The 27,951-nt window shown below is 37.0% G+C and overlaps 1 protein-coding gene across 1 annotated transcript in view; it reads left to right on the top strand.

The window, feature by feature from the left end:
- The first annotated feature begins 2,034 nt into the window (after positions 1-2,034).
- Positions 2,035-27,951, top strand: part of BMP6 (bone morphogenetic protein 6) — a 205,985-nt gene continuing 180,068 nt past the window's right edge. Inside the window, exon 1 of the mRNA XM_031946878.1 lies at positions 2,035-3,861. Coding sequence (XP_031802738.1) covers positions 3,144-3,861 — 718 coding nt within the window. The 5' untranslated portion in view covers positions 2,035-3,143. The remainder of the gene's footprint in view (positions 3,862-27,951) is intronic.

The following is a 27,951-nucleotide window of genomic DNA, read 5'->3' as shown; positions in this document are numbered from 1 at the left end:
CAAAGCATTTTATTTATAAGATATATGTGATGTGCATAATATAAATACTATTACTCCCATTTTACAGATAAGGAAATTGTAAATAAGTGACTTACCCTGAGTCATATCATCATGAATTCAGATTCAAGTTTCATATCTCTGGACCACACTCCCTCTCATAATTAAATTCTTACAATGATTGGTTTTAGGGGTCTTAAGATGAAATAGAAACCTAGTTGGATATATACAGAACTTGTGACTTTTTTGAGACAAGGATTTCCCCTGCGAGAAAAGGTATAAGCATCACTCCAAAAAATGGATTATAATGCCTTAAAGATAGATTCTCAATTCTCTACATTTGTTCTATTCTAATACCTCATTGTGGCACAGAAAACCTGAGTTCTCAAAAACTGTGGCAGCATGGATGGGGGCATTGAGGTGTTACTGTAGATAGAGCGCTGGGTCTTGAGTCAGGAAGACATCTTCTTGAGCTCAAATCTGGCCTCAGATACTTATTATCCGTGACTCTGGGCAAGTCATATAACTTCATCTATATTCTCATCCATAAAATGAGATGATAGACATAGAAAACTTCCTGTGAGTGCTTATGCTTCTTACAAAGTTCAGAAACTTTTTAAGAAATATAGTTCATTTGAGGATCAGTTTAGCTAAATTACATGAGATTAGTTTTCTGAAAATCTGTCTTGAGATGATAAGTGTTTTCTAATATACCAACTCTAGAAGTTAATCTATTCATAGGAGGATTGTGATGGGCATTCAGAAAGTAGTATCTACACTGATGAAATCACACATTATTGCTGTAGAAAATCATGTACTAATTTTGAAGATTAGTATTTACCAGATTATAAACTCCTTGAGAAGGGACTTTGTGTTATCTTTATATTTTTGTTATCAGCTTGTGTTATTTTTATGTGTCTGTTATTCTATCTTTGTATCCCAATCACCTCTCACAGTGTGTTCTGTATTTAATTTAATGTTTGATGAATTGAACTGAATTATATAAAAGAATGATATGCCTTGGTTGAATTACAACATTCCCCTTCATAATTATAGTGAGGATAATTGAGCTACCCCATTCCAAGATATTTCACATTAATGTAAACTGTTGGCATGTGGAAAACTCTTAACCTGAAGAATTGTCTAAAAGCACTCCAGAGTCTTCCAGGGTGGTAACAATCTAAAGAAACAGATCAGCTTTCCTCCTAGTTCTTTGACAGGGGAAAAAACAGACCAGTAGAAAGCAAAACCAAAACAATAGGCCCCAAACCCTGGAAATGCAGAGTCTGGTTTACATTTATCCTTTTCTGTAACAAGCCTGTAAGCAGCTTCCTTAGAGGGTGTGTCTTCACTTCCAGCTGTCTTTTAAAAGCCACGTGTCAGCTAAACGCCTAGTTTACATCAAAGAGAGAGAGAGAGAGAGAGAGAGAGAGAGAGAGAGAGAGAGAGAGAGAAAGAAAGAGAGAGAGAGAGAAGAGGAAAGAAGAGGAGAGGAGAGACACCCAGAGAAAGACAGAGAGACAGACACACACAGAGAGAAAGAGAGACAGAGACAGAGAGAGACAGACAGAGAGAGACAGACAGACAGACAGACAGAGACAGAGACAGAGAGAAACTAGAAAAAGCACTAAAAAAGAAATCCATCTCCTGCTCTTCCTCGAATAATATTGTATACAGAACTGACAGGGTTTTTCTGTCTAGTTCATGAGTTCATACTTTTTAACTGGTCTTTAAACCAAGAGGTTTCGAGTCAGGACAATAATAATGGGTGAAGAAGAAATTCAGATATTGTCTACAAACAAGAAAGCGCTCTAGAAAGCCTCTCCCTCTTTGTACCTTGCGGATCTCAGAATACTCAGAATAATAAATTTGCAGTCTAGGAGCTGGTTGTGCGAATGAGGCAACGCCTCTCTTGTGGGAGGGAAAGCGAGGGGGAGCGCCTATTTAAATATAGGGTGGTTGGATCTTTCTATTGGTTTTCCTTCTTGTCGGTCATGAAGGAAGGCGGGGCGATTTAGGGGTAGGAGTGTGGTACCTGAGCGAGGCTCGCATCTGAGAGTCAATGCTGCGCGTAGTGGGGAACGAAGAGGCGAGGAGAGAGACGCACTAGCAGATCGGGAAATATAGATGACTTTTCTTCCCACGACACAAACCTCTGCTCCCTTCTCTTCCGCTCTTTTTACGTGCGGGGATTTCAACTCAGCAATCTGGGAACAGCACGGAAAACAAGAACCTTGCCGGCTACACTGGGGACTTCATCAACTGAGTGCAGAGATTTCTTAGAGGGGAGCGTCGGTAGTGTGAAGGCCAGGGGAAGGGAATTTGTGAAAGAAAAAAAGTTTGCTCTTCTGGAGGAACTTGGCTCCCCCCTCCCAGTCTCTCTCTCTCTCTCTTTTTAAACAAGTTCCGAAGCTCAACCCAGAGTGCGCAGCAGTACCTCTGTCACTGCTCTTTTTGATGTGGGGGCTCACGTTCAGGATGCGGGGTGCTTTTCCGCTCTCGTGAGCAGCTTCTCTGCTCCAGATTGATCCCTTCGTCCATCTCGCCCATCATTTAAGAGAGGACAGACAGGCAGACAGGCAGATTCACCAGCGCGCACCCTGGAAGGCCAAACGGGGCAAACGCACGTGCATGTGTTTGTGTGTGTGCTCTGGGCTGCCAAGGGGGGAGACGGTGACACCACAGTGACCTGTAGAGATCCGGAGGGAGCCGGGCTTGGGAGCAACATTGGACTAAAAGCGATTTACCTGGAACTTGGAACAGTCTCTTCGTATTTCCGCACAAGTTGCTTTTGGATCTTCCCCCTCGACCCTTACTCATTTCGCCCCTTCGTTTCTCTCCCACCCCTTCAACCTGGGCAACTGGGGGAGCCTAGGAGGACCATGCGAGATAAAGACTGAGGTCCAGGAAGGGGAAGAGAGCCGGTAGCAGGGGGGAGGGTGGAGGGGGGATAATCACAGAAAGTGTCACGAGCGGCTCCCCCCTCCTCCTCCTCTTCCACTTCTTCCTCGTCCTCGTCCTCTTCCTCTTCTTCCTCCTCCTCCTCCTCGTCCTCGTCTTCTTCGGTTCCATTTCCCAAGTGGGAGTCCAACGGGGGCCCAGCGGGAGCAGCCTGGCAAGGGGGGCCCCGGGCGGGCAGGCGGGGGATGCCGCTGCTGGGGAGGAGAGTGCAGTGGCTATGCTGGTGGTGGGGGCTCCTGTGCGGCTGCTGCTGCCCCCCGCCAGTGCTGCCCCTCCTGCCCGCCGCAGCCGCAGCCGCCACTGGAGGGGCGCTGCTTGGGAACAGCAGCGGGAAGAGCAATAGCCCGGGGGAGCAGCACCAACCACTGCAGCAGCCGACACCGCAGCCGCCCTCCTCCTCCAGTTCTTCCCACTCCTCTGGTTTCCTATACCGGAGGCTCAAGACACATGAGAAACGGGAGATGCAGAAGGAGATTTTGTCTGTGCTGGGACTGCCCCACCGACCCCGGCCTCTTCATGGCTTACAACACCAGCCACCGCCACCTCTGCACCCCGAGCATCGCGGGGCGCTGCCGTCCCCTCCACCACCAGAGAGACTGAAGTCGGCTCCCCTTTTCATGTTGGATCTGTACAATTCCCTGTTGTCAGACGAGGGCGAAGAGAGGGAAGAGGAGGAGAAGCAACAGCCCCCGCCCCAAGGAGGGGGCGACCGGAGGGGTTGGTCCCAGCAGCCGCTGCCGGCCAGCCGGCCCCTGGCTCCGAGCGCGGCGGCGCATGCCCTGCATCGCAAAAGTCTTCTCTCTCCGGGTCCCGGCGGCAGCGGTGGAGCGTCCCCGCTAGCCAGCGCGCAAGATAGCGCCTTTCTCAATGATGCCGACATGGTCATGAGCTTTGTGAACCTGGGTAAGGAACTACATTCAATACATACATAAATAACTAGCTTTCATTCCTGCTCCCAGGTGACAGGGACAGCCTGTCACCTAAAGCGTTCTAGCCACCCAATATAATGAAGAGTTGGTTCCAGGAAAAGACTACTGGACTGATAGCCAGGATACACTGGTTCTGCTCCCAGCTCTGCCACTAATTAGCTGTATGAATTGGACAAATCACTTTCTCTCTCGGGGCCCCACTATTCTCCTTTGTAAAATGAGAGGGGTTGAACTGACCATCTCTAAAATCTTTCCAGATTTAGTCTTTAAATCTGGGTACTCTATTACTACATTTGGAGCTTCTGTCTGGGGAGCTAGTTCAGTCAGGTGTTTTGGATAAGCTACCACCTGTACTTTCCTGACTGACCGGGGTGTGCAAACTCCCTGGAGGACTAGGAGCAGTCTTGTAGTTGTATGCTTTTGGTTATAGGTTGTAGTGGGGCAGGGAAGAGTCACAGTTAGACTAACTTCTGGAGATCGTTTTTTCCTCCTTCCCCCTAACTTTTTCATTGATTGTTCAGTGGTTAGAAGTGCCTAGCCTTGCTTTCAGGAGAATATCTTGGTGCTTCTCTCAGTGATTGAGAACTGGGTGTTCAGGGCATATTCGGTACCCTTCTCATTTGAACTTCTTCTTGGGGAGAAATTAAACTTGCTCATAGAGAAATGTAAAATCTGGAGTTTATTAAACCGTGTAGAAGGAAAATTAAGGTAGCCTTTAACATCCAAATTATTTTGTTGCTTTCCAAGCTAACCAATGGCACTTAACTCTTTAAGAGTTAAATCTTCACATTTGAAGAGCTTAACAAAAGGAGGGGGGGATAGGATTAAAAAAGGAAGAAAAAAAGAATAAATTGGGATCTTTTTTAGAATTGTTAAGAACACATGGGTAGCAGTACTGAATGGGTATTCTTCTAATTAGTAAGAGTTGAGAGAATTATGTGGTAGCATTCATATTTAATTCTGCATATTTTTAGCCATAATTCTGAAATCAATGTTTGGTGGATCCAACTCACTCCTAAATATTGAAAAGATTAAAAAGAAAGTGGAAAAGAGATTGAGGAGGGCCTCAGAAATCTTACAGGGCTGCTTAAGGAAGAGAATAAGATTTTAAATGTAGCTCTACCAATTTATTCTGCAAACTGGGATAAGTCATTCAACTTCTCTCTTAAAGTTCCTTATCTATAAATGAAGAGGCTATTGGTTTTTTCCTCGATTGAATGGAATATTCCTAATAATATATGCCATTGACTCATTCATGTCTTTCCCTCTCCTTTCCCCATGTGGAATGTGCTATTTTGTCAATGTGGTTTGGTACAAAGACATTTCAAGAGAAAATATGGTTGTTTTTAGTGACTCCAGAATCTAGTGTTCACACATTTTTAAAAAATGCCTTCTAGGCTCCAAAGTGGGGTAGGTTGAATAAATAATAGAGGGATAGATACCTTCCTCAAAAGCCAGGAAGAAAAACCATCCAAAACCAAAACAAACAAACAAAAAAAATCCTTGTCACTTTAGGGACTTTGCTGCCTTGCAGCATTCCCCAAGTGAAACAGCTAGTTCTTCACAAGTGGAAAAGTGATTCACAAACATGTCTTCAGGTTGCTGCTTCTGCTATTGCTGTTTTTTGAGGGGAGAGGAGAGGATAGACTCAAAAATGGCAAGGTGGAATGGTTTCTTAATAGCTTGCAAAACAAAATCTCATAGCAGGTGCAACCTCAGAGTCTGCCAATCCTGCCAATGTGGAATACTTCAGGGTCTGCCTTGCAATTTTTGTATCCAGGGATTTTGATTGGGCAGGAATTTTCACAAATGATGGCAGCCAAAACCAGGGTTGGACTACCTCCATGAAGCAGGCTGAACAAATTCTCATGATTCCAGGCTACTAGGCAATGGTTCCAGGGGCATCAGGCCAATGCTATTCCTTGTCCTGCCTCCCCTGCTTTCTCTCCCTTAACACCCCCTTCCACCCTAGGCAAATCCAAAAAGCACAAGTTAATCCACAGGTCACTGGGAAGAATGTCCAGTTGCTTTTTGTGGGTAATCCCATTCCCAGCTAGAATGGAGGAAGTTCGAGATTCCCTCTCTGTCAAATGATACTAATAAAAACCAGAACTCCTGAGGATATGTGGTCAGTAAGATGTCCCAGTAATGATCATCGAAGGACTATATAGAAATTGCTTTATTTAAAGAAAAATTGCTCTCCATGCATTATATTGATTTGCAATAGATTCAGACTAGGCTAGCTCTTAGGCAAGTGGAAAAAAATCTTTATTTTTATCTTGTTTTATGAGTTCCTATAGCCTTTTTGTTCCTGGTCAATCCCAAACCCTTTTTTTAGGATATACTGAAGACAAGGCCTCATGCTAGGTGATAGGGATACAAAGACTACAGAAAAAAACAATAAAAACAGACTACTCTTAAAGAACTTTATATTCTGTTGAATATAAATAACTATTTGCCCAGATAGGGGAAGACAGAAGTCTAACAACTGTGTGTGTGTGTGTGTGTGTGTGTGTGTGTGTGTGTGTGAAGCTATCACAGAGAAAACTCCTTTCTTTTCTTTTTCAAAGATCTGTCCTACATCCCTTTTCCATACTACTGGGGTTGTTCTTTCTACTAAGATTTACAACTTGAAAAAAAAATTTGAAATTTCAGAGAGGACTTTTAAAAATTCAGAGCAATGAATTTCAGTCTTTGATGTAGCATCAGTAGTATGATAAGGTTTGCCAGGCACAGGAAGGAGCTATTTAGGTAGGGAGTTCTGTCAGGGACCCTTCAAATCAAGCTATCCTTCAAATCAACTCATGTGGAGTTAGAATAGAATTGCTTGTATCTAAGTACATAAGTATAAAGTCTGTAACTATTATTATAGTTTTCAACTAAGTTTCAGAAATCAACCTTAACTAGCTATGATGATAAGGGCCTCCAATAAAGCCTTAGTTGTGGCACAAAGGTGACTTATACTTTGTTATATCTGCAGAGCCCTAGGCTGGCAAATCCTATGAAGCTGGAAAAACTTCTAGCAGAAACCTGTTTTTTAAAAAGTGTGCTTATTAAGTTCAAGGAAAGCCTCATCTCTAGAAGACTGAGCACAACGTAGCTCCCCCCTCTCCCCTCCCCCCCCCCATGCATCAAATGATATGCCATAGTGGTAGGGGTCCTCAAACTGATAAGTGCTAAAAGTGATGAAGTATTGAAAAAGATTTTATCCCAATAGATAAAATAGTTAACTGTGGTCCTCATCAACATAAAGAACATAGGTTACAGTTGGTCAGTGGGAAGAATGCTGGATTGGAAGTCAAAGGGACTAAGGGATTAAGTTTAAATCCTAACTCTTAGGTACTTTTAGTACCTATGTGATCTTCAGCATGTTATATATGTCACCTTCTCAAACTTCCTTTTCCTCATCTTTAAAAGAGAAGATTGGATTAAATGATCTCTGAGGTTCCTTCCAACTCTAAATCCTTTGTATAAGAAAGTTCTAGAATTGGAATCAGGAAAACTTGGAGTTGAATCCTGTTTCAGATACCAGCTGTGTAACTAAGCAAGTCAGCCTTAGTTTCCTCATCTGTACTAGTACTTACATCCTAGTTATTTGTGAAGATCAAATGAGATAACTTTTTTTTATGTTTATTTATTTATTTTTATTTAATAGACTTTTATTTACAGGATATATGCATGGGTAACTTTACAGCATTAACAATTGCCAAACCTCTTGTTCCAATTTTTCACCTCTTACCCCCCCACCCCCTCCCCTAGATGGCAGGATGACCAGTAGATGTTAAGTACATTAAAATATAAATTAGATACACAATAAGTATACATGACCAAAACGTTATTTTGCTGTACAAAAAGAATCAGACTCTGAAATATTGTACAATTAGCTTGTGAAGGAAATCAAAAATGCAGGTGGGCATAAATATAGGGATTGGGAATTCAATGTAATGGTTTTTAGTCATCTCCCAGAGTTCTTTTTCTGGGCATAGCTGCTTCAGTTCATTACTGCTCCATTAGAAATGATTTGGTTGATCAATGAGATAACTTTTAAAGGGCTTTGAAATCTTTAAAGTGTTACAAACATGCCAGTTGTCATTTGTTATTATGAATTTTATCTCTTGTATTTTCAGAATAATTTATTGGGGAATATTACCTTGATTTCTTAATTTATGTCAATAGTATGCTGATAGCTGTCGTTAATTCATTTCTCATCAAAATCACAGGAAGATCAGATCCTATAATGTTGCTTTTGGCACATATTTAGAACTCAATGGATTAAACATTTTATTAAGAGTCAATCAACAAGCATTTATAAGTATAAGCTATGTGCCTGGCACTGATGAAAGGGAAGTAGACGGAAAGCGGTTACATAGTTATAGACATGAATCTTTTGTAAAACAGAGGATTTACTCATGAAATACATTTAAGTAACGCTGAGGCCTTTCATCTAGAGTGAACATCAGGAAGTATGAATCAACAAGAGAAACTTTCTCTTACATCTGAACTACCGGTCATTAAAGCCAGCTCATTGTTATTTATGTTGATTGTTTCAAATTCTTCATGAATGAACAGAATGAACATTTATAATGATTTAAGTACTTATCACAACCTAGCTCCTGATGTTGTCTGCTGTTGATACTACTATAGTTTGTATAAGGTGTATAAGCATCTATGCTTGTAGGTAAACATGAATTCAATCAGTGTTGTTTTCCATTTATTTTCTGATGCTAAGAATCTTTTTGGCAGCCTGAAAAACCTGCCTTCCAGTCTTTGATTGTCTAGATTCACTCTTTAACAGGAAAAATAGGCTTTTTTTTGGTCCTCTGTCATTTAATTGACCTTCTCAAAGTAAGGGCAAATGCATCTAGAGTTATAGTAAAATGTTTACTATTTCATATATTATTGATTTAATTTTTTTTAATAAAATAGATGAGATTTGCTATTTTTACTGTGTAAAAGTTTCAAAATAAATGAAGAAATTCAGGACCATTCACAATACTTGCATATGCTTTGTTGATTGATATATAAAGTATATTGTTATATGTCAGTTAAGATTTTCATTTATAATGAAATATTTTTACTTATTAGTACCCACATTTCTTTTAGTTTATAGCAAAATATATGCTTTTCTCAACTTATTTTTAAACATCTGCATTTTTATTAGTGCTGATACTTTCTCACCCATAGAAATGGCAACCTCTCTCCACCTCCTCAATCCCCATTTAGCAGACAATTTAATGAATTGTTATGGAAAAAAATATTGTCACTGTCATTTAGTTCTTGGTAATAAGCTTATCCAAATCATACTAGTTTAGTCTTTTGACAACTGTTTGTTCTGAGTCTCAGTAGCATAATAAGCTCCTCAAGATCAGGTACTATTTCTTATTTTGTCTTCAATAGAGTGCCTTATATATAAGTACTTAGAGGATTGAATTGGATTAGTTTGATTTGGAGTATATTGGATACTTGAAGCTTTTCCTAATTTTCAAGATACTTGAAACTTTTCCAAATTTGTTAGAACCTAATATAGCTTGTATTCTACTGGTACACCTTTTCAGTCAGGAATAAACTACCATACTTCATTATGATGACATCAGAGTAGGATTTCAGCTGCATATGAAAGTAATAAAAGTTCAGGCAACTTTCATTTGAACTGGTCCTTCCACTTCTAATTTGAATTAACAAGGTTTTAATGTATATGGATAGATATTAACAAAGAATTGATAAAATCAATGTCTTTTCTATCTCAGGAAAAGCAACAAGAAACATTGTACTATAAACACTGGCAATCTTCTGGACATAATCACTCTTGGGAAATATAAAGCAGAAGAAAACTGAATTAGAATTTTCACTATTCATGTTTATAGCCATTTTTGTCTACGCTTTGCCTTTTGAACACATTATCAGAACCCCTATCTTTTCTTATCAATTGCTTCAATTTAGGGAAGTTTAATTACTAATCAGTTGATGAACAAGACATTTAATTATGATCTACTATGTGCAAGGTGCATATAGCAGGCATATAAATACAAAAATGAAATAGTTCTTGCACCCAACGATGCTATATGCTATGTGGGGAGACAACATGCATATAAATAAGGATAAACAAAGTAAATATAAGGTGATAGGAATGTAGCAATGGAGTCATCAGAGAGAAGACAGAGGTAATAGCAGTTGAAATGATTAGGAAGAGCTGATTTGAGTTGAATTGAGTTTTGTAGGATCTTAGGTAGTATTCTAAGAAATAGACTTGAGGAGGAAGTGCATTCCAAAAATGAGGTATACATAGCCTTTGTCCAGGCACAGAGAATAAAATTAAATTTATATGTTGCTTATAGCTAAAATGGAGAATTTGCTTATGAGAATTGAAATGGAAGGTGAAATGTTCTCCTAAATAGTTTCTATGCTCCCAAATACCAAATGCAAAAAATCAGTAGCATTAAAAAAAAAACATGCAGATGTACAAAATGTTCTTAAACTCAGATCAAAGGGCAAGCAGATAGCATTGTTAGATCACAGAAGGTGTTTCCTTTGGTTGTCCTTTTAAGAATGAAAATGTAATAGGGAAAAATCCCTTTAAGACTTGCTGAGTCACAGTCATCTTAAACTCAAGGACTAATCACTTGCAGGATGGGTATAATCTCAAAGAAGTAAGAATTCTCTGCTCTAAATTCAATTCAATACATATTATGGCTGACTATGTGTTCAATATTGTACTAGGTGCTTGAGATACAAATATAAAAATGAAAGTTGTGATCCTCAGGCAATTGACATTCTTTTTTTTTTTTTTTTTGCTGAGGCAATTGGGGTTAAGTGACTTGCCCAGAGTCACACAGCTAGGAAATGTTAAGTGTCTGAGCCCAGATTTGAACTACATCACCTAGCTGCTCCTAAACTTATTTTTTTTTTTAGAGGAAAGAACATGTATATTAAAAATTAAATCTAGGGACAGCTGAATGGCACAATGGATAGAGCACTAGCTCTGAAGTCTGGAGGACTGAATTCAAGCCTGGCCTGAGACACTTGATATATACTAACTGTGTGACTCTGGGCAAGTTACTTAATTCTGATTGCTGAGAGAAAGAGAAGGTGTGTGTGTGTGAGTGTGTGTGTAAGAGAGAGAGAGAGAGACAGAGAGAGACACAGAGAGAGAGAGACAGAGAGTGAGACACACAGAGAGACAGAGACAGAGAGAGACAGATAGACAGACAGATACACACACACACAGAAACAGAGAAAGAAGGGAGGAGAGAAAGAAAGAAAAAGAAGGAAGAATAAAATTTTATATAAGATATATGTACAAAGTTATTTCAGGTAAAATGCACTAACAAGGATAGAAAAGAATGAAGATAGGTTTCCTGAAGGAAGTGGCACTTGAGTTGAATTTTAAAGAAAGATGGAGATTCTAAGGGGTGAAAAGGGAGTGCATTCCAGGCATGGAAGCCTGGAAAACAGTCCATACAAAGGCAAGATATGGGCAGTGGGATGTCATGTACACAAAATATTAAACAGGCCAGATTACCTGGAACTAGGTAAGTGAAGGGAAATAAAGTATTTCAGATTAGGAAACATAGCCTAGAATCAGATTGTGAAGAGTTTTATGAGCCAAAGAGAGGAATTAGTGTTTTATCTTAGAGAAGAAAAATAATTCTCTTAAGGTGGAAGGTGAGGAAGAACTGTTTTGAGTATAGAATTTTAGCCACCATATGAAGGATAGATTGGAGACAAGAGAGATTGATAACAAGAAGAAGCTTTTAAAACATATTCTTAACATGGAGTGCAAGGAATCTTTTAAGAAGTCTACATACTTGGATGAGAAAAAATTATATCATTACTTTACTATTAGTTTCTTTTTGTAATCCTATTCATTTAAAAACATTATTCCAAGGGGTCAATAGGTTTCACCAGGCTACTAAAGAAGTCCATGACACACAGATAAAGGGTAAGAACCTCTCCTCTAAAAATGTTGTACAATGAGACCACTTGAGAATGGGAAAAAAAGATAATTCTATCTGTTGTGGTCATCACCAAAAGATAAGAAAAACCTTATCTTTGGGGAAGGAAAAGAAAGGAATATAGGCACTCCTTTCTAATATCCCACACATGTGAATAGCTACTATGTCTCCTTCATAAAACCCAACTTGATGTCTCCATGCTTTGATAACCTTTCCAGACAACAGTTTCATTGTTTTGAGACTGGTATCACCTGTTATTTAAAAGACCATCTTTTCCAATAGAATACAAACCTCTGGGATGCAAGAACTGTTTTGTTTTTATTATCTGCAAGGCCTAGCACAGTGCCTGATATATTTCAGGATCTTAATAAGTTTTTGTTGAATATAACTTCTACTGGGAAATTTTTGTTCAGGTATTGTGCTCACTTTTAAAAAATTCTTTCATATTAATGAATTCCTTTTGAAACATCTTTTCTCATCTTCAGAGAAAAAAATTTTTTTTCTCCCTCTTTATTTATTTGAAATATATTTTTTAAAGCAATGGGGCTGGGTTCACATACCTGAACTTAGATCCTACTTACTCCAAAGCTGGTGCTCTATCCACTGTGCTATGTAGCTGCTTCCAAATCATTCATTTAGTTACTGTTTTCTTACTGTTCTCCTAAAAAGCAGGGTAGTGGACTGATTTAGGCATAGTGTCTACTTTGGTTCCAGTTTCTAGAATCTCTGGCACATCCTGAGTACCTTGGACAAGCATCATCTCTCAATGTTTTAAGGAAACACTTTAAAGTGCTTAAAAGTTTTTTATATTAATGGAGTCACAGATCTATACTCTATATTTATAATTCAGATGTGGAGGAAAACTGGGAAAAGAGCAGAAGGAATGTCAAAAGGGTTTATCAGTGAGTCTGGAACAAAGAAAACATTATATTAGGAGAAAATGCATTTGCTATAATTGGCAAATAGACTCACTGAGTTTCCTGTAGCTTAATTTGTTAAGTATTTGAGGCACTTCTGATATCAAAAAATACTTCCTAGAGAATTTTGAAATGCCAAACTTTTAAGTTCATGCATCCATCTAGTCTAGGGGTTCTTAATCTTTTTGTATCATGGACACCCCCTCCTCTTTGACAGTTTGTTGAGAGTATAAACCCCTTTTCACAATCTTGTTTTCATATGCATAAGATAAAATGTACAGCATTATAAAGGAAACCAATTATAATGCAATGCAGTTATCAGAATTTTTTTTTAAAATGAAATTCAAGGACAAAAGATTAAGATTGATCTAGTACTGCATCTAGTCAGGGAAAGTAGTAAGATAACTCAGGGTATAGGACAGTTGGGCCAAATATAATATAAATATATAAATGTAAATATAATAAATATAATGTAATAGAAATAAATATGGGGATTACATGGGTACAGAACAAGTCAGAAGTTAACTGTGGCTAGAGTGATACTCATGGTTTTCCCAGTTCTGCAGCTAGTGAGTCAAAAAACATTTATTCATCTATGTACTAGGCTTTGGATTGAACTCTGGAAACAAAGAGTGACTATTAAGAGTTCTCATCTGAAAAAATTACCTAACACATAATGCTTCCTTGGAGTATCCCTCTTCCCTCCAGCCTCTCAAGGCATTGGATGATATATTTTTGAAGAGGATGCCTCTTCATGATGCCATCTTCCCCCATCCCTGCCCTCTTTGGAAATCTGTGGAAAATGGGTAGGGTACCAAGAATCTACTTTCATATTTTTAATGCATAAATGAAATAATGATTATGATTGTGATAATAAAAACAAAAAGAATGGAACAATTAGAATTTATATGGAGCTTTAAGGTTTACAAAACTCTTTACAAGTATCTCATTTTATCCTCAATGACCATGGAAGGTAGATATGATTATTTTCCTCATTTTACAGATAAGAAAACTGAAAAAGACAGAAGTTAAATGATTTGCCTAGAGTAATAGCTGGTGAATCCCAGATTTAATTTAAACTCAGGTCTTTCTGAACCCTGGTCGAGTAATTTATCTTCTGTGACACCTAGCTGCTTTTGTGAAATTTAGAAAAAGAAGTGAAACCTGTTGATATCAAAAGATACCAGATAATAGCAAAATAAGACATCAAGATAAAACATGGTTTGATTCAAATCCCTAAAATTACTTATGGGGCAGCTAGATGATACAGTGTTAGGCCTGAAGTCAGGAAGACTTATTTATCTTCTTGAGTTCAAATATGGCCTTAGACACTTCCTAGCTGTGTGACCCTCAGCAAGTCACTTAACTCTGATTGCCTCAGTTTCTTCATCTGTAAAATGAGCTGGAGAACGAAATGGCAAACAATTCCATTATCTTTGTTAAGAAAATCCCAAATGAGCTCATAAAAAGTCGGGAACGATTAAAACAGCTAAACAACAACAAAATCTCACATTTTATACTTCACCCAAGGGACAGTTCTTGGGAAATAAGTATTAATGCTACATAATCAAATTAGGACTTTCAGAGACTTAAAACCATGTACTCTTGATCACAATAATATCAATTCTATCTTCCACACCATATTGACTTTCTCTATCCCTTACTCCCCAAATGATCTCATATACTTAATTGTGTGAGGACAAGGAAAACTGCTCCCTTACATGTTCATCCATGATAATAGTGTCCATGCTTCCCAGTGTTACAGGAGTGGGGTGGCCAAAAGAAGGGGGAGACTGGATGTTGCATAGACCTCAGCATATGTCCCAGAAGCTTCCATCATGAATATGGAAGTTAGGACCACTTTTTCAAGTTTCTCATTATTTACTGGCATCTTATTGAACCAAATACCAATCATTTTCTGATTAAATGAGGATTTAAAAAACCTAGGCATCAGCCTCACGGCATCTAGATGCCCCAACCCAGGAGTTCAAGAGGACCTGAGTTCAAATCTATTCTCAGACACTTAATACATACTATCTATGGACAAGCCACTTAACCCCAATTGCCTTGCAAAATGAATAAAATAAACCCAATGCAGAAAGTCTAATCATGACACTTCCCTCCTTCTTTAATAAGAAGTATGTTTTCAAAAAACAAAATTATATTAAAAAAAAAAGACTCCTAGGCCAGCTTCTCTTCATACTTCATCCACTTTAAAACACATTTATGTTTCTGGGGTTTGATCATCAATATAGTGTGGCTTTGCTACATTATGAGAGTGCTTGGGTTATAAGGTACTAATTATATTATTGTGAAACCAGTTGAATAATGCAGCTTTGCAAAGAATATGTCTTAATCCTTCCTGAAGGTACATGTTACTTTTCACAATGTTTATTTGTAGTTGTTTTATTGATGCCTTTTGTTTTTATATTTTTTGTTTTTGTTTTCTGATTATAAGTCCCCCAACTCAGCACTGAATCATTCCTTATAATAATGAAAAAAATTTAAACAAAACGAAATGGACACAGTGATCACATCTAATACCATCTATGACTTTTTGCACTCATTACCCTTTCCCCCTTTCTGTCAGGAGAATCAGAAGTTTATAGCTGGAGGAAATTTAAAAGTCATCTATCTAATCATTCATTTATTAGGTGAAGGAATTGAGGGCCAGAAAAGAATGTGATTTTATTAAAGACATCCAGAAAATAGTAGAGCCATATATATGTATGTATGTTTATATTTTGTACTTTGGACTATTGTTCCAAATGAACTTTTCCCTTATAAAGAGAATTGTATGCAATCCTTTGCCTGCAATGATATTTAATCTGCCATCCTGTGAATATAGTATCTCTTCCCCTTCCACCATCCTTTATTAAATAGATTTGGAATATAGTAGAGCCAATATCTAAATTACATCAGGTAATTTCATTATGTGTCCCTATGTTCCTGTTATTGAAAATGTAGATATGGCTGACTGAATTCACGACTTCACTTAATCCATTTCTTCCCAAGATGCTATTTTCTTTTAGAATGGGAGAGCCTTCCTGACTCTGTTTGATAGGAATAAGCTCTTAACTGTGGTTTCTGTTAGGTTCAGGCTGTCTGAGGACTATAATATCCTGTGTCTTGGTACTCCAATTTTACTTTTCCAATATTTTTTGCATCATCAAAAAGCTATGTGAAGCATAAAGCTGTGGCACAGATTAAGCTTTGCTAAGCAGTTGCTTAGTGAAACTCCCCTCCCATTCTCTCAACAAGTGAACTTTAATAACTGCTGTGTTCATTATGATGACTTTCCTGTAGCTTCCATTTACCCTTTTCACCTTGTTCAGAATGTGACTTCTAGCCTTAAACATCTGCCTTTGTTGATTGTTGTTCCTGTATTTTCAGTCTTGTTAGTTTCCTGTACATGAAAATTTTTTTTTTAAAATGCTGGTTTGTGTATCAGCAAAGCATGAACTAACTTGGTCTTAATGGACTGAGCTGTCCTATTCAGGGAAGAAAAGAAATCCTGAGAATGTTTTAGTTTAATCTCTGAAATTAATTGTTTTTCCTCTTCTTTCTTTCTATAAATGTCTTATGAATATTCCCAATGACTGATTTACAAGTCTTTTTCACTTCTGAATTTAAACTGGGCAGTATTTTTTGTTGTTTAAAAATTTGACTAATATACATTTTTAATGAAAGGTTACTCATATATTAGCAAATAGTGATACAGTACCTGCAACATTTTATTGGGAAGAAACCATAAAAGATATTTAAATAAAAAAATGCGCAGTTTTAGAAAGTAGTAAAATGTTGTTGATTTAAAATTTTAAAAAATTCTATTATGAATGATGCCATGTTGGTATGCAAATATATAATTTTTAATTTACATGCATATGTTTGTGTTTTGTGTTTCTCTATGCTGACACCAAATTCATCAGAAGTTTCCTTGAGTTTTTTTAAGTATAGGAATTTTAAAATCTTTTTTCCTCTACATACTTTCTCTGAGGTGTCTGTCACCATAGTACCTAGACAATCAGTCAGGCAGAGATATGAGTGATTAAATTTCTCTGTAGTTGGTACTCTACTTGATCCATGCTCTGCAGGATTTCAGGGAGCAGAATAAAAAGAAAAGCTAAAGAATGGACAAGAATTGTAGGAATCTTGACTTCATAAAACTATTAGAATTTTTGTGCAGGGGCATGAGTGGGACAAAAATATTTTCACTAAAAAGTCAAATGGATTTACATAACATAGTATATTGGAGAGTATATTGGATTCAAGTTTTGGCAGTTGGGTGAGTCACTCAACCTTTTTTGATATCTGTTTAAAAAAAGTATAATGATAATGTGGACTACTTATCTTAGACAGTTGCTATGAGAATGGACTTTATAAACTTTAACTTTTAAGTTAGGAGAATTCAAAGATCTTACTGTCACTAGAGGTAGTATTAAGAATTCTTTCAGATCTCTTCAAGTAAAGAATGCCAAAGATAGCACATATGATAGAGTAAAATCTATTGGGAAGTATATAAACCAAAAGTTGTGTATTTCAGATAAGGCTTAGAGTGATTTCTCTTTGAGATCTCTGTAAGAATTAGTTACTAAGCAATTTAACAGGATAAGTAACTAATACTAGGCACATATTTAAATCCTAAGATCATAGATTTAACTAAAACCAAAGTCATTTGCACAATGCCACAAAGCTAAGAAATGTCTGTGAGATTTGAGCCTAAGCTTTCCTTATTTCAAGTCTGGTTTTTCATCTATTTCACTAGTCTAATGATAAAGTAATTGTTAATAATAACTAGTATTTACATAACATTGTAAGATTTGCGAAATGCTTTACATTTACTATCTCTGTTGCTCCTCAAAGCAATTCTGTGAGATAGCTATGGTTATCATCCCTATTTTACATCTGAGGAAATTGAGGTAGACAGAGATTAAGGATCATACAGCAATTAAGCATTTGAGGTAGGATTTGGATTCAGATCTTCCTTATTCTAAATCCAATATTCTGTCACTACTGGGTCAAATACAAAAAGATTCTTTAATGCAAAATGATGTATTTGGCAACAATTTAGTTAGCCATTTATTTGTTATTCTAAGAGAATTTCAAACTGACTTTTTCCTGCTAATTTAGATAACCTTCCCTCTGATCTAAATTAGTAAGGCTGTATCCGATATTAGCCAGATGGTTATCTTTTTTATTCAGTTACATAAATGAAATCTCTCACGGAAACAGATAAATAAATGGTGTTATGAAACTTTTCTTAACATATTTCATCATTTATGTCATCCTCATGAAAGTGACTGCATACAGCTTGGTTTCAGATAGTATGGGGATACTTCAAAATATTACAGAAAGTACACTGGAGTTAGATGACAGAAGTTCTAATCATTGAATGAAGGAATATGAATTTAAATATAAGAACATCTTTCTCCAGGTGTTTTATAAACTTAAGTAGACAAGGAACAAGACCTTACTGATGTTATTTATAAGGAAAGAGAAGTACAGTACTTTCTTATGACTTTTACCTCAAAGAAGAACTGATTATTATTTTCTAATTATACCCTGAATTATACTCTATTCTATTCTAACTGTTCATATTATTTTTATTTTCTTGGATTTGGGGGGAAATTATGTATTGAAACAGCACAAAGAGTTTTTGCACTGTATAGTAGTTAGGGAGTGAGTCTTATAGACCTGTGTCCTTGTCTCTCTGTTCCACACTGTTCCACCCTGGTTACATAGCCAGCCATGGTTAGTTCACAATCTCTCAGAGTATCAGGCACTTTTCTAAGAATATAAATTAGAGGAAAGTTGTATATTTGCATTGATGAAAATAGTTTCCACATCAGGAGTTCCCTGACATGGATGAAAAAACAGTTCTTGACCTTTCCCTTCACTTCCCTACAAATAAAGAAAGCCAAAACAAACAAAATGGCAATTAGAGGGGAGATATAATTTTCTTTTTAAATAGAAGTTCTCTATCTTTAGCATTATCTTCCCTAGAATCATTTAATGTGAATAACCTTGTTAGAGCATATGAGTGACAAGCAGGTTTATCCTTTCAGAGCTTACATTAGAGCCACATGCTGTGGCTTTCTGGAGTGGCAAAAAGTCCTGAGCATGAAGAAATAGTATTTCTCCATTTTTACATGCTATTAAGATCAGTTATCATTAATCAGAACCATGTCATACTTCTACTATGTCTAAAAATTTTGCTTCCAGCTTTATACATTATAGAAAGTGTACATGTTAGTAAATATGACTTTTCCTGCAGGTGTAGATGCAAAAAGCACTTATCTTGTCAGTTTCTGCTTTAGACTTGCTTGGCTTCAGTTATGAAGGTGTTAGACATTCTGTTTACATAAGGGCTAAAGGGTGACATAATGTCTATTGAAGCAAAGTCACTTAGCTCCCCACTAGGCAACCGGGAGCATTTAAAAACTGAGAACAGATCAAAGCCATTAGCCAGGTTTGTGATACTCCTATCCAGGAGCCAAGGAGGTGTTGCTGAGGTAGGGAAGGGTGGTCTCTTGCTTGCTTGGTCTCTTGGTTGGTTGCCTAAAACAGATGTGTATTATTGCATCACTGTCTCTCCAGAACTTTACTCCCTCAGCTTTTCAGACCATTGGGGAGATGAATCAGGGAGAATTAAACTGTGAGCAGCCAATCCAAGGAGACTACTTAAGTGGGAATAAAATAGTGTCCAAATGGGTTGGAAAAAATGTCAAATTGTAGCAAGCACATACAAGATGTGAAACATGAGTCTGATGCCTATATTTACAGACTGTTATAAAAGTGTTACTTAAAGTCAAATACAATTTAAATAGTTCTTTTTTCCTCTAGTGTATAGATTATTTTACAAAAGGATGCTTCAGTTTTAGAATGAAGAACAAATTGCTGTTCTGGCCTTTACTGTAAATTTATGCTCTTTAGTAGAGTCTTGAAGATCATTTTGTTTTTCCATGTATGCCAGACTTCGGAGAAGTAGGGGTGGAGAAAGGGAAAAGGTGGAGTTGGTACAGACAGTAGAAGCACAAAATTCATAAACTTATTACTCATTTCATTTGATAGGGTAGGCTGAGTACATAGTACGCAAGTTAATTCATCCAACATTTATTAAGCACCTAACTGTTTAAGAGACTATGAATCATGGAGAGGAACATGTTAGGAAGTTTAGAAAAGACACAGTCCCTTGTCTTGATGATGCTTGCATTTTTTTTCATTTGATCCTCACAACAAACCCACCTTGATAAGATTATTACATTTTGCTATTGAGGAAACTGATAGACAAAGGTAAAGTGATTTGATTAGGGTCATACAATTTTGAACTCAGGTCTGTTTCAACTTTAGGCTCAGTACTCTATTCACTGTGCCAAATAGCTAATCCAGTGGTCATCTAGTTCCCAGCTTCTTAAGCTGTGGTTCACAACCACATATGGGGTCTTTTTACTGAATGGAGTGGCCACAAAATTATCATTTATTATCAGTGAGTGTTTGATTTATGTACCTCTTTTATATACTATATACCAAGGGTTATAGAAAAATTTCTTGAGTAAAAAGGGGTCATAAATGGAAAAAGTTTAAGGAGTCCTGGTCTAGTTCAATCCCTTTCCAAATCAAAACTGCTATCTACAGATGGCAAAGAGAAATTTAGTGGCTTGCAACAGAAATTGATGCTAGAACTAGATTAAAAATTCATTGATGAAGTTTTTCTAATGTTTTAACATTTTTTCTAGTTCCTAGTTTTCAGAATTTTTATTTTTATACATATATTTTCTAATCAACAATATTGTAACAGAAAAACCAGGATGCATAAAGGTCTACATGATTATCTCGGAGGGTGGTCTTTTTAAGGGTAGCTAGCCACACAGAGAAGCTTACAATCACAGCTCTAAATACTTCTCTCCTGGGACTGCCTTATATAGACTTGTCAGGAGGCAAACTTTGGACAACCATGTTAAAGTAGTCTGGTAGAGTAGGGGCAGAACAAGAGATAATTGAAACTTTTACAATGATGCTGATGTTAAAGTGCAGTCATTTTGCTAATTTCTCCTTCAGTCTTTTGCTAAAAAAGGCAAGGAGAAAACATGCCCATTCTTTAAATGATATTCTAGCTAATTCTCAGAGAATTTGTATCCTGATAGGAAGAGTTTGAAGGTTCATTTAAGCAGATAGGGAAAGAATCAAGGGGAGATTTGGATCTTTGAAACAAAGGGTAAAAACCAACAATAAAAATGGGAGAGGACAGGAAAGTTAAAAAGTTTTTAGATGTTCAAAGGGCAAGAACCATTTTTTCTTTTCTGTTTTATTTTAACCAAGAAAAAAAAAGAGTTTTCCTGCCAACAGTAGAAACATTTATGATCTTTGTAAAACAAAGCCTTGCAATTCATGTTGCTTCCTATCCATCAAGGAAGGCCAATAAGAGACAGATATCACAACTACTAGACAAGTCTTCTTCTGAAGCTTTTAGCACCATATGATATAGTTTTTAGTATGTGGGATAAATGGTATTTGGCACCTTGATTAAAACTTTTGAATATTGTAATATTTTAATGCCTGGAAATTCAGAGCCTTTACTTGAAAGGAAAGGTTTTAAAATAGGGGAGAAGTTGAGGCATTCTGGCTTTAGAGTGTGATTTTTGTTTGAGTTACTGTAAATGTAAATTTTTTTGGAAATGTTGTAGAGAATGGGTTTGGGGAATTTGTGTTAGCTCTACAAAGCTCCAAACAGTTTCAAATGGCTTTACCCTATTTACATATCTTTCTGAGATACATTCAGTGGTTGAATATTAAGTACTATGTTTGAAGAAACTATCACCATCTTATCCTCCCTAGTCCAATTATTTCCTTCAATTTTAGAAAAGGTTGAAGATGGGACCATTGCCTCTACTCTGTCTAACCAAGGAGAGTACCTTGGTTACTTTGTGCAAGGTAAGTTACAAGTTTACATTGCTTGAGTGATTACTGATATAGAAATGCAGTCATCTTTTATCATATATATAAGGATAATGTCTGAGTCAGCCATTGTACTTGCTTAGGTTTTAGCCCCATGAAACAAAACATGTCATTCTGGTCAGTGACATTCTGCCAATTGTGGGTAGAGCCCTTTTTATTAAGGTTGGAAAATACTTTGTCCACAGACTAATATGATATGTCATGTCTTCTTTTTATTCTTGATTCCTCAGAATTTAGGATATTGGCTATTTAGGATTGTGGGAACAATTCAAGCTCCATTGAGAGGGGTGTTAGAATTTGTGGAATGAATCATGATTTTCATCTGGGATTCCACCTTTGTGCTTCATCAATATTATATATATATATGTGTGTGTGTGTGTGTGTGTGTGTGTGTATAATATATTATGTACACACACACACACATACACCCATCATGGTTAAGGCTTCCTCACAACCAGCATATAGACCCAGTGTGAGTCAGCTAAGTGATGTTCTTGGCATGTGACTGACAGAATGGTCAATTAGGAGGTGTTCAGTCCAGGCACTTTGCTGCTTTCTCCATTGGCTCACTGTTTTTTTTTTTTTTTTTTTAAAGCAGTTTCTTTTGTTTTATTAGGGACACTATTTCTTTACATTGCTCAGAACAAGGATTGTATTCTGTGGGGTTGTGAGCACAGGAATGCTGGAGGATGGCACTCTACTCTGAGATTTTCAATATGTCTTCCATAGCTTCAGTGAAGTCATAGCCCCAACTCTTGAGGTCATAAAAGTGGTAACCAGTACTGCATGCCAATATCCCTGAAGGTGAGGAGGTGATTTTCTGAGAATTCTTTGGAAAGATAGATGTACTTGTTCAATTTAGAGAACTTTTTCAGAAAACTGGCCCCATGCCACAAATTCTCTGGTTCCAGAAATGGTCTGTACAGTGATATAATGGCCACTTTCCAGCATCTTTTTAATTTCACCCAGCACTAGTTTCTTGCAAAGTTGCCTTGCAAAATTCAGCTAGGCTTGCAATAGGAAGGTATTCTTTGTCCAAGCTTCTGTCTTAAGAATATTGCAAAGAATATAAGCTAGACCCCAACTCCTAGCTTTATATTTTTGTTATCAGTATCTATTTTAGATGCTTCTGTAATCCCCATGTTAGGACCAGGCAGACCCATCTCTACATGGGTCCAATAGGAACTGGCTCTGGTGGCAGTAACTCTGAGATTCAATTGGAAGGGGAGAGCTCCAGAAAGCAGATGACAAGAATGCAGAGGAAAAGAGGATTAACAGGTACAATTGCTGCTGGCTAGAAAATAAGAGCATACCAATCTTCAGAATTTTTATGTATTTCATAATCTTAATTTTTTTTTTATTTCCCCTCTCCTACTCCAAGCAGAATATAGTTAAGAAAGAAGATACTCTCTCTCCCTCTCTCTTTCTCTCTCCCTCTCTCTCTCTCCCTCTCTCTCTCTCCCTCTCCCTTTTTCCTTCTCCCTCTCCCTCTCCCTTTCTTCTTCTTCTTCTTCTTCTTCTTCTTCTTCTTTTCTCTCTCTCTCTCTCTCTCTCTCTCTCTCTCTTGCTTCTCTCTCTCTTTCTTCCTCTCTGTGCTAACCCCCACAAACACACATTCATATCTTTCATATTCATGCTGAGTCTTTGCTTAACTTCTGCTCTTTAACTTGCCTTGCTATTACTTAAGTTCCCCCCACTTATGGATCCCTCCTTTATCTTCTTCCTTTGCTTCTCCATCTGCCCATCCCCCCTTATTTCTTTATAGGTTTTGGAAAGTGCTATACCCTTCATGGTGTGTGTGTGTGTGTGTGTGTGTGTGTGTGTGTAGTGTTGCCTATTTAACTCATTCCTAATGTAAATAGGTTTTCAGAACTAAAAGTTCTCCTCCTCCCATTAATGGCTCTCTGTCTATGATTGCTCTGTATCTTATTTATGTAACACAATTACTATTTTAACCTTAATTCTGCCCCAATATTTCTTTTGAGCCACCCTATTGTTTATGTCAATCTTAAACATATGGTATACATTTCCCAAGTTAAAAAAAATATAATCTGTCCATGTTGAATTCCTTGAAATTGATCTTTGGTATTGGCTCTTAAATATGTTAAATTTTCTATTGTGTTCAGATTTGGTTGATAGAAAGTTTTGAAAATCTGCTAGTTCACTGAATGTTCATTTTTTCCTCATTCAATATTGTAGATAATTATGTGGGATATGATGTTTTTGGCCTAAAGCCTAGTTCTTTTAACTATTGCTATATATGATCTGTGGTCTTTTATTGTGGCTGCTGATAAATCCTGTACAATTTTAAGGGTAGCTCCAGAATATTTGAATTGTTTTTGTCTTGTTTTTTGCAAAATTTTCTTTTTGATCTGGGAGTTTCAAAATTTAGCAATTATATTCCTATGGGTTTTCCACAAAGGATCTCATTGAAGTGGTGATTGGTATATTTTTCTATTTCTACTTTCCCCTCATGTTCTATCATTCTGGGACAGTTTTCTTGGATTGTTTCCTGCATTATTGTGTCACAGTTCTCTTGGTCACAACTTTGAGGCAGTCCAATTATTCTTATATTTTCTTGATTTTTTTCTCCAGATCTGTCTTTTTTCTTATGTTTCACATCCTGTTTTACTTTTTCATTCTTTTTTATCTGTTTTGTTATTTCTTGGTCTCTCATGACTTTACTGGCTTCCCCTTGCCCAATTCGAATTTTCAAAGAGTTATTTTCATATTTCATGTAAAGTTATATTTCATCTTTCATCTCCTTTTCTAGTTAACTAACTTTTAAAAAAAAGTCATATTTTTCTTGGATGGTTTTTATTTATTTATTTTTTAAGTTTTTCCTCCATATCTTTCATTTTATTTTTAAATTCTTTTTTGAGTTTTATAAATTCTCTCTGGACAGGGAGCCATTTCACATTACTTTTTGGGGTAGAATCTTTTTTATTTCAATGTGCCCCTCTGAAGATGAACCCTGGTTTTCCCTGTTTTCACAGTAAGTTATCTTTCTTTTTTACCGATTCATTTTTTAAAAATAGGAGGTATTAGTGTAAGCACCTTTAATTGTGGGGTATGGGGGATGATACCTCTGCCTTCACTTCAGCTCTCCCTTTTGACCAGGAACCCCAAATCAAGAGCTCCCCTCTTCTGCAAGTGCCTGCAGCCATAGTGTCCCTTGCTCTGCTACTTCTGCACTCACTCAGTGTGCTGGTTCCTTTTTACCCAGGGTGGCATCTTTGCAGCACAAGTGGGCCTGGTATTCCTAATCAGCTGATTTTCACTCGGTCTTCCAGGATTCAGACACAGGAGTCTGGGAGGTAAAAATTCCTGTGGTTCCTACTGAGGCTCCTGTCACACCTAGATACCCTGGGGCTCCCTACTTGAGTTTCTGTGGAGCTTTCCAGTTTCTATGGAGCTAGCCCAGAGGTGTTTGCATTTCACATGAGTTAATCCCTAGCCTAGGGTCTTTCTTCAGATCTTGTTGGGTTGTACTTGGAGATTGTACCTGGAGCTTATACCTGTTCTGTCCCAAGTACTTTTGATTTTTCACCACTTTATGTTCGCTCTGAAGTGCAAATTTGTTCTATTTGTGAAGGATATCTGGAGAGCTTGAAATTTATCAACCTATTCCGCCATCTTCTGGAATCTTCCCTATTTTATATTTTCTACCAAAAATCATCCTCAAATAAATCTCTTTCTTAAGATGGATAGCTATGGGAAGGCAGGGAAGAAGGGAAGAAACTAGCATTAGTTCTCTCCTGGGAGATTAGAACATTCCTTGCCTTCTTTTCTGCTTTACTCAGCTCTATTACCTTTTATTCCTTCTAGTTTTCCCCTACACATGCCCACTCTGCTCAGACATCTTCCAACTGTCATACATTCCTCATCTTCAGGAATCTTTTTCTCATTTATTTCATAGTTCTTAGGAAACCAACTGCCCCCTCTAGCTGTTGTACTCTACCCAACGTCTTAGAATCAATTAATGTTAAGTTGGGGTCATAATATCATAGAATTTAGAATTGGAAGGAAACTTAGAAATCATCTAGTCCTTGTTCCTTTTGGTAGGCAGACCAAAATCCATACCAGGTAGTGTAATGGGATTCTTTCCACAGAAGAGTTTGGCCAGAAAAATAAATAGCTAGACTTATATATCCTCTCAAGAGCCACTGAAGATCTCTAATCATAAAGACTATTATAGGTATAGTTCATCCTCTCCTGAAATGGGAAGAGAGATTATTTATGAAGAAGTAGTAAGAGAGAGAGGGTAGGGGGAGGCTCTAGGAAGGTAATGCTCACAATGTATTTCTAGATTTTGGCAATTTAATAATTTTCAAGGGTAACATTTTCTTTTCCAAGAAGCTAGTTTTTTATACCAAACTCTACTCTATGGGCTTTTGATTTTGGATGTCTTGCTTTTGTATTTCCTCCTGCAAATATTGTAATTTGTACTCCCAAGCCTCAAGGAAACAAATTCCAAGTTGTAGATCATCTGTTAATTGTTTTAACATAATTTTTTTTCATAAAGAAAGACAAAAGTGGCTAACTAGATAAGGATCTAGTCATTAGAATAATTTAAACAGCACATGGAAAAGATAAACATGTGTGTCCTGCCAGTACATTTTACATTCTAGAAGTTCCAATGACAATGGCTCTCTGGCATCCTGGCCTCTGAGTATTTGGTCATTCATGAACACTAAAGCAAGCTGATTTAAATTCAGGAAGTATCTTTCAGTTCACCAGTCATGATTGACTATGAATGTACTTAAGCTACAATATTAAAATGGAATTGCAATTTTGTTTGGAATGTGGTCATTAAAAATGAATAGTTAAAGTATAAAGCATATGCTTTTCTATCCTTCCTCCTATTTAAGATAATACTGTAATTATTTTAATGAGGAAGAGCTACACCTTTGAAAATTAGGACATGTGAGGATAATAGTTTAGACTGTAATTGTGTGTGTGTGTGTGTGTGTGTGTGTGTGTGATTTCATCTGTGTAGGGAATTCTTGGTATGAAAAATTCCTTTATGTATAAAGAAAAGTAATTTGCTGTATAGTCTTAGAGACTTGGGGCTACCAAGAGTTCAAATGATACAAACAATGTCATTAAAACAAGTTCGGATTAGTGGCAGAATTTGAGTCCAATTCTACAATAGTCTGCAATCAGCCTTCTACTCACTATCTCCCACTATTTATTATTGTGATTAAAATAAGATCATTTTATAGTAGTTTTAAAAATTTGTTTAGTTAGTTTTTTTCTAGAATTCATATTTTATCAACCAGCTGATTTTATAACTGACAAAAACCATTTATGAGGTGGCTACCCTAGATTAGTGACATATAGTTTATAAATAAGGGTAAAGTGTCGTGCATTTAGAATTGGAGAATGTTTGTTCAAATTTTGCCAATATTACTTTCTATGTGGACAAATCATTGTTCCTCTTTGGACCGTAGTATCATCATCTGTAAAATTAAGAGGGTGGCTAGAAAATGTCTAAGATCTTTTCCAACTCTAAGTCTTATTTTTTTAATCTCTGTATGCCTCAGTTTCTTCACCTATAAAATAAGTGGGTTGGACTAAATGGTGTCTAGGGTCCTTTTCTGTATTCAAAGATTATTGGCCTATACAGAAATCAAAACAATGATCAATCAGTTCACATCATAGTCATTTCAAATGAGATAACTTCATCGAATTCTGAAGATTAGCTATCTTATCCAGTTATCCCTTCTGTACTTGCAAACACCTACCTAAACAATGAATATGACAGTTTTTTTGTTTTTTTTTGGTTTAGGAAATTGGGGTTAAGTGACTTGCCCAGGGTCATACAGCTTGGAAGTATTAAGTGTCTGAGACCAAATTTGAACTCAGGTCCTTCTGACTTCAGAGCTGGTGCTCTATCCACTGCACCAACTAGCTGCCCCAATACAACAGTTTCTACATAACCAATTGGGTCATGAGAAATAGCATTGACAACTCAAGAAAATGCCCAACACTCTTCTACTAACAATACAGCTAAGCTTATAAATATCTACCCTGAAGCTGATTTTACTCAGTGAGCAAAACCTATAACATTTCATAGTTGTGGATCTTAAAAATAATATGTTCTGGATAGCTTAAATATTCATCTGTTTAAAGGCAAAGGACCTGATCATTTAATTTCTCAGGGTTTTTCAAGATCTATGTTTATATAAATGTAAACTACTGATTTATTCACTCAAAGCCTGGGGAACATTTAATTTT

Source organism: Sarcophilus harrisii, chromosome 1 (genome assembly GCF_902635505.1).
Source record: "Sarcophilus harrisii chromosome 1, mSarHar1.11, whole genome shotgun sequence".
Taxonomy (NCBI): Eukaryota; Metazoa; Chordata; class Mammalia; order Dasyuromorphia; family Dasyuridae; genus Sarcophilus; species Sarcophilus harrisii.
This window is presented reverse-complemented; position numbering and strand designations above follow the sequence as displayed.